The sequence below is a fragment of the Cebus imitator genome, unplaced genomic scaffold (assembly GCF_001604975.1).
Source record: "Cebus imitator isolate Cc_AM_T3 unplaced genomic scaffold, Cebus_imitator-1.0 Scaffold872, whole genome shotgun sequence".
Taxonomy (NCBI): Eukaryota; Metazoa; Chordata; class Mammalia; order Primates; family Cebidae; genus Cebus; species Cebus imitator.
The window spans coordinates 144,798-153,953 of NW_016108187.1; the positions used below are offsets into that span (position 1 = coordinate 144,798).

General features: G+C 43.7%; 1 gene segment (V, D, J or C); it reads left to right on the forward strand.

The window, feature by feature from the left end:
* Positions 1-8,348: 8,348 nt before the first annotated feature.
* Positions 8,349-8,939, forward strand: LOC119469825. The segment is given in 2 exon segments: positions 8,349-8,456; positions 8,578-8,939. Coding segments are annotated over 2 exon segments (414 nt in total).
* Positions 8,940-9,156: the final 217 nt, after the last annotated feature.

Below are 9,156 nucleotides of genomic sequence, written 5' to 3' on the forward strand. Positions count from 1 at the left end.
GGTTATCATGGTATCAGAGCAAATAGTTTTAATGGGAATTATTTACATTAGGAAATGTGGGGCATTGTATGTATATAAAATGAAATATTCAACAAGAACACATAACAAGCATAAAATACACATCAGTCCAGGAGTGGTGGCTCATGCCTGTAATCCCAACACTTTGGGAAGCCAAGGCGGGTGATTTGTTTGAGCTCAGGAGTTCTAGATCAGCCTGGGTATCAGGCAGCCAGATGGCAAAACTTCATCTCTAAAAAGTACAAAAAAATTTAGCCAGGCATGGTGGCATGTGCCTGTAGTCCCAGATACTTGGAATGCTGAGTTAGGAGGAGCCCTCAAGCCTGGGAAGTGGATGTTGCAGTAAGCCAAGATAGCACCACACACTCCAGCTGGGGTGACAGTGTGAGATCCTGTCTCAAACACACACACACACACACACACACACACACACACACACACACAAACACACCCCAAAACAAACATGTCCCCAATAATATAATCTATATGGAATATAAATTAGCAGGACTAAAGAGAAGAATCAATTCTCGATTATAGTTACAAACAGTGGCATGCTCTTTTATTAACTGAGTGAATCAGAAAAAAAACAACTTGCCCATAAAAATATGTGAACAACCTGATTAACCAAATTGATCCACAGACTCCAGGAGCTCAAATCTGAAGAGTACTTGGCTAATGAATATGTATTACTGAAACGATTAACTGCAAGAAGACATAAATGAGGCATGTGTTATTTATTTCTAACTGATTTGATGCTTCTCCTGTCTGTTCTGTGAGCAAGGGGATCACCCATGTCTATTCCTAGTCCTGTTCTTCTTATCCTCTCCTCTCTCTCCCCAGGACTGAGCTGCATCCTCAGGGTGGTTTCTATCTCCCTGGAGCAAATGACTGACATGAGAAACCCTGCCTTCCAGTGCTGCTGTTTTCATCATGATCTGGTTTGAATGTGTTCCTTCCAAAATGCATAGATGTATAGTGAATCACCAATGTGATAGTACCAAGAGGTGGGCTTTCAAAAGTTGACATAGTCTGCAGTATGGAGACCTCATGGTTGGGATCAGGGCCCTTTAATCAAAGGCTGGAGGTAGCACTGTGCTCTGTCTCTCTTCTTTCCACCATCTGCCATGTGAGGACACAGAAAGAAGACACTTATCTGATGACATTGTCTTGATCCTGAACTTCCCAGCCTCAAAAACGATGAGAAAATGAAGATCTATTCTCCAGAAGCCACCCAGTCTGTGGGGTTTTGTTGTAGCCGCACAAAGTGGACTAAAACATGTCTGTGTCCTACAGACCTTGATCTTACAAAAATCAAAAACAAAAAATGAATTTGCTTCCCTTCACATTGCCCTCTCTCTCTCCTCTCTCTGTCTCTGTCTCTTTCTCTCTCTCATTCTCCAATAATAGCAAGTGAAGATAGCCACCTAATCAACCCAACTGCAACTATCAGCCTCAATCCTGCTCCTCCCTCACTTTCTGTCAAGGGCCACAGTTACCCGTGGGTTTTTTTCTCCTGAGCTCCTCCAGATCCCAGGAACAGCCCTCAGCCCTCCTGACACATCCTCGCCTGCTCTGCTGTCTTCAGGCTCTTTGCTGAGAGTGACACCAAAGATGTCTCTCTAAAGCGTCCGTTTCATCCATCTCTAACAAGCCCAGATAACGAAGCAGTCCATTCTCTGTGGAAGGAATTGCTCGGGCCTTTGCTTCCAGAGCCCCCTGCATTCTCCCCTCGCTGCGGCCTCCTCACATTAAATGGTCCTCATTTTCCCTACATGCCCTTCTTCTAGTAACCCAGAAATCCTCATGGAAAAGCCATTTATCAATACCAGTAACTCAAGACAGTGAGTGTGGGACCCACAGATGCTGTGGACTGATGGGGACCAGGCTCTCAGGTGACTCCACTCACGTAATTTCCACTGAGAGACTGTAATCCAACCAGTGAGCAGCAGGGGGCACTGTGGGTCTGTCTCAGGGTCTGCACCGAGGGAACTCACAGCTGTGCCACCCCCCAAACTCTTCAGGGCAGCGTCTCCTGGGCACAGAACTGTGGATGGTCCCAGCAGCTGCTTCCTCCTGGCCCTTCCCATGGGGCCAACTCTGAGTCTCACACTTGGTCCTCTCTGTACCAAGAACCAAACTCCGATGGCAGCTGCTTCTCAGGGTGGGGCCGAGATCATCAGTGGGAGAAATAAATGTGTGAACACAGCCCCTCCCCTGTCCGACCCGTGAAGAAGATAAAAGTGCCAACCGTGCCCACCATGGCCTGGACATCTCTTCTCCGTGTGCTTCTCCCCCACTGCACAGATGAGGCCAGTTTTCCGGGACCTGGGGCAGCCCGCAGCCTGTGTCAGCATCTCTGGCTTTGAACCCCAGGGAGTTTAACACTTAATGGCTCCATCACCAATGTGTGTCTGTGTTTCCAGGTTCCCTCTCCCAGCCTGTGCTGACTCATCCACCCTCCCTCTTTGCATCCCTGGGAGCATCTGCCAGACTCACCTGCATCCTGAGCAGTGACATTAATGTTGGTGGAAAAGTCGTATACTGGTGCCAGCAGGAGCCAGGGAGCAGTCCTTGGTATCCCGCGAGCTACTACTCAGAGTCAAATAAGCTCCAGGGCTCTGGAGTCCCCAGCCAGTTCTCTGGATCCAAAAATGCCTCAACTAACTCAGGGTTTCTGCACATCTCGGGGCTGCAGCCGGAGGATGAGGCTGTTATTGTAAAATATGGCATGATGGCACTGATGCTTACACAGTGCTCCAGACCCTCAGGGAAGTGATTTACAAAACATCTCTCCACTCTCCCAGCCTGGTACATTCACCCTGCTTGTGGCTCTGATGAAGCCTAGGACAGGAAGTGACTTTTCTTGTTACATCTTCAATCAACACCTAAATTTTTTCAAACCAGTAGATCTCAAAATGTTATAACTTTTTATTTAGTTCAACTTTTAGATTGCTAATATATACTTTATCATCATATTTTCAGAGAGAAAAATGATTTGATTAGAGATTAGAAGTTTGGCTGGGAGCAGTGGCTCATGCTTGTAATTCCAGTACTTTTGGAGGCCAGTTCAACAGGAGGAGAAACAAATGCGTGAGAACAGCTCCTCTTCTGTCAGGCCAGTGATGAAGATAAAAGCAGCCTCAGGTGACAGAGCTGAGGCTGGCATGTCAGCTGTGTCCACCATGGCCTGTCATCGCTTCTCTTTGTGTCTCTCTCCCACTGCACAGGTGAGGCCAGTTTTCTGGGACCAGGGGCAGCCCCAAACCTGTGTTCACATCTCTTCAGCATCTTGAAGGCAGGAAGATCACTTAAGGTCAGGAGTTCAACACTGGCCTGTGCAACATGGTAAAGCCCTGTCTCTCTCTATATATAATTATCCTGGCATAGTGGCACATGACTGTAATCTCAGCTATGCAGGAGGCCGAGGCAGGAAAATCCCTTGAAACCAGGAGGAGGCTTCAGTTAGCCGAGATCACACCACTGCATTCCAACCTGGATGACAGAGCAAGAATCTGTCTTAAAAAAAAATTATTAATGGAGACATTGAAGGAGACAGAAAGAGGTTTATTCCAGCCATGCCTTGCTCAGAGTCTAGGAGTGACTCAGAGATGCTTCCAGTGTAAGTGGTTCAACATGGATTCTGCTATATGTTATCAACATGTAGAAATAAATTATATTCTACATACTAGCAATAAACTATCAAACATCATTAAACAAAAACAATAACAACAGCATAAATATGATCTGTGAAAATAAATCCGAGAAAATTGAAAGTCTCCTACAGTAAAAAGTGCAGAATATTGAAAAGGAAATGAAGAAAAATTAAATCAACATGCACTCTTAGTTTGTAATTTAAACACTTAATATGATTAAGAAAACATTCTTTTTACAGATCAATCAGTATACTCTTGATGCAGTTTCCTGGTAGAAAAATAAAGAAACAAAGAAACCAAAGGTTGCTCAGAAACACACACACTATTAAGAAAATATTACCAAATGGACTTTGTGTCATACAAAAAAACATGCACACCGTGAACCAACAGAGTTTATTGCAGGGACGTAAAGATAGCTCAGTGTGTGAATTTTAATCAATGAAATTCACTGCCTTTCCAGGCTAAAGCAGAACACAGGATATTATCAATCAATCCAGAAAAGGCATTTCATGAAATTCAACACTCAATTAGGATAAAAAGTAGCAGAGATGGAGAGGTACCTCCTCAACATGATAAATAAACTATAAACACTTGTAACAAAAAAAAAACATGAAAGTGAACTATGGATGGCATTTCCCCTAAGGAGGGAACAAGGCAAGCATGTCCCATCTCATCACTGCAGTTCCACATAGGACTGCAAGATACAGCCAGACAAGTACAAATAATTTTAAAAAGACATAAATACCACAAGAATCATAATAAAACTGCCCCTATTTTCAGACAATGGGATTGTCTACATAGAATTGCAACACAAGTGATTTTATTGAGGTCACAGGACACAAGATCAGCATGAAAATAATGATCTAGATGTATTTATTATAGCAGTAAGCAAGGCAAAATGAAAATGTAAAATCCTTCAAAAGGGGAAAATAAACTCACAAATTTTAACTCTCATCTTTAACAAAAATTGACTTAAATGAATTCTATACATAAATATAAAACAACTGTTAGAGAATAACATTGCATAAAATCATCAGACTCTAGAAAATATTTAAACATCCTTAGACAAGATTGTACCAAGGATACAATCCATAAAAGGAAAAAGATAGGAGGAGCATGTCACCAAAAATAAAATTTTTGTTCTGTGAAATAGTCTGATAAAACCAAAAAGTGACTAGATTTGAACTGGGAGAAAATATTCTAAAATCATATATTTGACAATATATTCATACTTAAAATATATGTGACATGCAATTTACTCATATAACAAACCCACACATCTGTCCCCAAGCCTAAAATGAAAGCTGGAGAGAGAGAGAGAGAGAGAGAGAGAGAGAGAGAGAAACTTTTAGAAAAAAATTTACTAATTGTTTATAGCAATTCAACTTTTTTTTCCTCAAAATTATCTCTGAAAAGAATTGAAATAAAATTCTTTTAAAAGGAGTCTTAAAAACTCAACAATAATAAAACATGAAATTCAATTAGAAAATGGCTAAAAGACATGAACAGATATTCCATGAATAAAATATACAAATGGCAAACTCACAAAGAGATGCTCAACCTCACTCACCATTAGGGAAATACAAAGTAAGAATTCGATGAGATGTCAGTTTACACATATTGGAACAGTTAGAAAAATAATGCCAGTACTCAGTGCCAGTGAGGATAAGAAAGAAATGGATTGGAATGGATACATCCTTCTTCCCTCCTGGAAGGAAAGCTGCCCTGAGCCCTCAGAGGCCCAGCCGGAGGAAGAGGCTGAGTGCTACTGTAGGCTACACCACAGTGGTCCTTAGCACAGTGCGGGACCCAGATGGGAAAACAGGACATGAGGGAGCTTTTGGCTGATCCTGGGTACAAACATGAACATGGGAGATCAGGATCACATGATCGGACACCCACGCTCTCAGGGACACCTAAATGTTAACTATTCGTAGAGAGAAAGGTGGGTGAAATGGTGTAAACTGATTCCTACAACTGTTTGAATTTTAAAGTGGAAAATATTTGCGAGTGATTTGGGAGATGCAGGTTCCCTAAAAAGAAGAACTGATTTACTTTATGTTTCAAAAATCAAACTAATAGTTGGATCAAGTCTAAAGACTAGGGTCAAACACATTTCATTCAGAAAGCAGCATCTCCAAGGATTTTGTTGTTGTTGTTTTTACCAATTAAAACCAAAAAGAGAAAACTCACTTTTGTATATTAATAAAGTTTATTTTATATTCTAATTTACAAGTGTATTTCTTGGCTCCTTTAAGTATTAAAAAGTATCAGATTTTTAGGGGGGACTCTCTTCTCTAATGTCGTGTAAAAAATATCCACCTAGGAAAATACATTGAAGGCCTAACTCCCAGTACTTCTAAATGTGACATTTTAGAAATAGTCTTATTGCATGTGTAATTCGGGTGAAGCCATCTTAGAGTCAGGTGGCCTCCTGATCCAATGTGCCTGGTGTACTTATAAGACGATAGTAGTGAGGAGATTGGAAGACATAGAGAGAATGCCATGTGAAGACGAAGGCAGAGATTAAGGATTCAGGCAAGAAAAGGAACACTAAAGATTGCTGGCAAACCACCAGCAGCCACGAAGAGGGAGGGAAGGATCTCCCTTCAGGAGTATGAGGCTGGTCTCCAGAACTCTGAGACAATGCATTTGTGTTGTCTTAAGTCCGCCTATGTGTGATGCATTGTGCCAGCAATTCCAGAAAACTGATACACCAAACAAAATCAATGACACAATATTTTTGAAGTTAATTGTACTTCTTTCTTCTTGGCAATCAGTTTTTCCATGAGTATAATCATACCTGTGCTCATATTTCTAACCTTATAACTATGCCTGTAATTTAAGGTTAAGGTAAGAAATTCCCTGTCTTAAAGATCCGTAAGTATATGAGGACTGCTTAATATTATTAGCACTATGACATCTAGAGCAAAACTGTAGCTCTTACATAATCCACTTGTTCACTACTATTAAGACGTGAAGCTGGAAAGATCGTCTTGTTATTCACAAAACACTTCTGGTCATCTCTGTGGATGTGAGGGTGCAGGAGGAGGCGCAGGTGTGTTCACTGGGAAGTCATAAATGCAGCTGCCTGGAGCATCATGAACAACAATGTGAGTTTGCTGGACACATGGGCAGGAAGCAGAACAGACTGTGGCATGAGTAGCCACCTATCACCAAACCCACCAGCACCTTCCTTCCTCGGTCAGCCCAGAGCTGCTCAGACTTGAATATGTACCTAGATCGTGTGGTATCTTGGATAATGTGGATTCTGATCAATGGGCTTAGAATGCAACCTGATATTCTGAATTTCTGAAAGGTTCCTTCTTCCAGAAATCCACATACATGTTCTAATATTGCCAAATTCATAAACATGGTGGGAAGTAGGAAGGGGAGCCTCTTTCAGTCAGAAACCAAAGAGAAATTTATCTGAGAGGGAACTAAAGGATTATAATCAAAGAACTATCCACAAGTCCGGGCAGAGATATGTTCAGAGAGAGCAGGTGGGAAGTTGAGAGGGGCTCTATTTCCTTTAAGAAATGAAGAGAAATGAAAGCAAGCACACCTCAAACCTCCTCTTGAACCAACATCCCAACCGGTGCCTGCCCAATCTCCGCACTGGTGTGGCTTACAGAGTGTGGACCCTCCTCACCTCTCTTTTCCCTGTCTCTGACTCACAACTTATTTTCTCAGTTCTCCTGTTCTCTCCCTTTTATTCCACATTCCACTTCTCTCCTCTCCTGTGACATCCTCAGTCAATCACCGAAATCTTTCTAGAAGAAAAACCATGGGCATTTTTCATATCTTTTCTTGAAAGTTGTCGCTCACATTCCCTCTTCTTTCTGAAACCTCTCTAATCTCTTACTACAGAAGACGGCCCGAGGCCACTGCTTCTCTTTTCCTCCTCCTCAAGTAGCTTCTCCTTCTACTCCCTGTTTCTCTTCTCAGATGTTACCAGATCATCCAGGGAAGCAGTCAGTCAGGTTAAAGGACGGGTCCTCCCAAGTGCTCACCAGCCTGCTTCCTATGTGTGATCTCCTGAAGAGTCAAGTAGGGAGAGAGAAACATGGCTTCATGAATTCATGGGGAAGTGGGTGCGTGACTGAGCTGTCCCTGTTCTCAGCAAATGTACTTTTTATTTTATGCATAGTTTGGATATGAGACAACCTTCCCCTAGGGACTCTTTATAAAATGGGGAGAATTGTGTGTCTTATTCCAACAAAGTCGGCCCAAATAGAAAACTAAAGGCTGAGATGAGGTAGGAGGCTGCCATTGAGAAGGCCTCTCACTCCGCCCTCGGACAGGGAATCGGCAACGGTCAGTCCCTGGTGGGGGCAGGAGCCTCTGTCAGGACCCCTAGCCTCCAATCACAAACACAATCGGCTTTGGCCTGGGCAGTAGGGGGTGCTGTGGGGCCTGCCAGTGAGGGCTCTTTGGGGCTGGAAGCCAAGGAAACAAATACTTGAGTTTGGTCTGTACACAGGACTGAGGTCGCCAGCTGGGTCTTCTCTGGGTCCCTGGGGAGCCCCAGGCAAGGCTCAGCTCAGGCTCACGCCACCCAGAAATAACACCCAGCCACAGAGGCTGCACATAGGCTTAGGGAGGGATATGGTTGGGCAGGGGAAGAGGAGCACATTTGCATGAAGGGCCCCTCACTCTCCTCTGGGGCTACAGGGTGGATAAGAGAGACCTGCAGTCTGGCTGCCTCAGCAGCGCTCTGGGGAGTCTGCACCATGGCCTGGACCACACTCCTCCTCCTCCTCACTCTCCTCCTTCACTGCACAGGTCAGGAGGACCCTCAGCATCCTCATCCCCCAGCTCGCTGACACCACCTCCCAAACTCATACCAAAAATGGTGATATCTCTTGTCCTTCCTCCAGAATATAATGTGTGTCTGTGTTTTTAGGGTCTCTCTCCCAGCCTGTGCTGACTCAATCACCCTCTGCCTCTGCTGCCCTGGGAGCCTCAGTCAAGCTCACCTGCACTCTGAGCAGTGGGCACAGTAGCTATGCCATCGCATGGCATCAGCAGCAGCCAGGGAAGGCCCCTCGGTATGTGATGACGCTTACAGGTAGTGGAAGCTACAACAAAGGGGATGGAATCCCTGATCGCTTCTCAGGCTCCAGCTCTGGGGCTGACCGCTACCTCACAATCTCCAACCTCCAGTCTGAGGATGAGGCTGATTATTACTGTCAGACCTGGAGTAGTGGCATTCACACAGTGACACAGGCAGATGAGGAAGTGGGACAAAAACCTCAGCCTGCTTAGGGCCTTGTTCTGTGAAAAATTTCAATTTTAAGACATTCCTCATATGTACAACATCTACTCAGAAGCATTCTCTGGTTTAAAACAGTTGTACTCTCGATTTCCCATTCAATGTTTCTGAAGTCTCAGAAAAAGTAAAAACAAAAGCAAAAACATAAACCTCCTGATAACGCTGAGATGTTGCCTGCTTATGTACACATGCTAATACCAAACCCTGTGA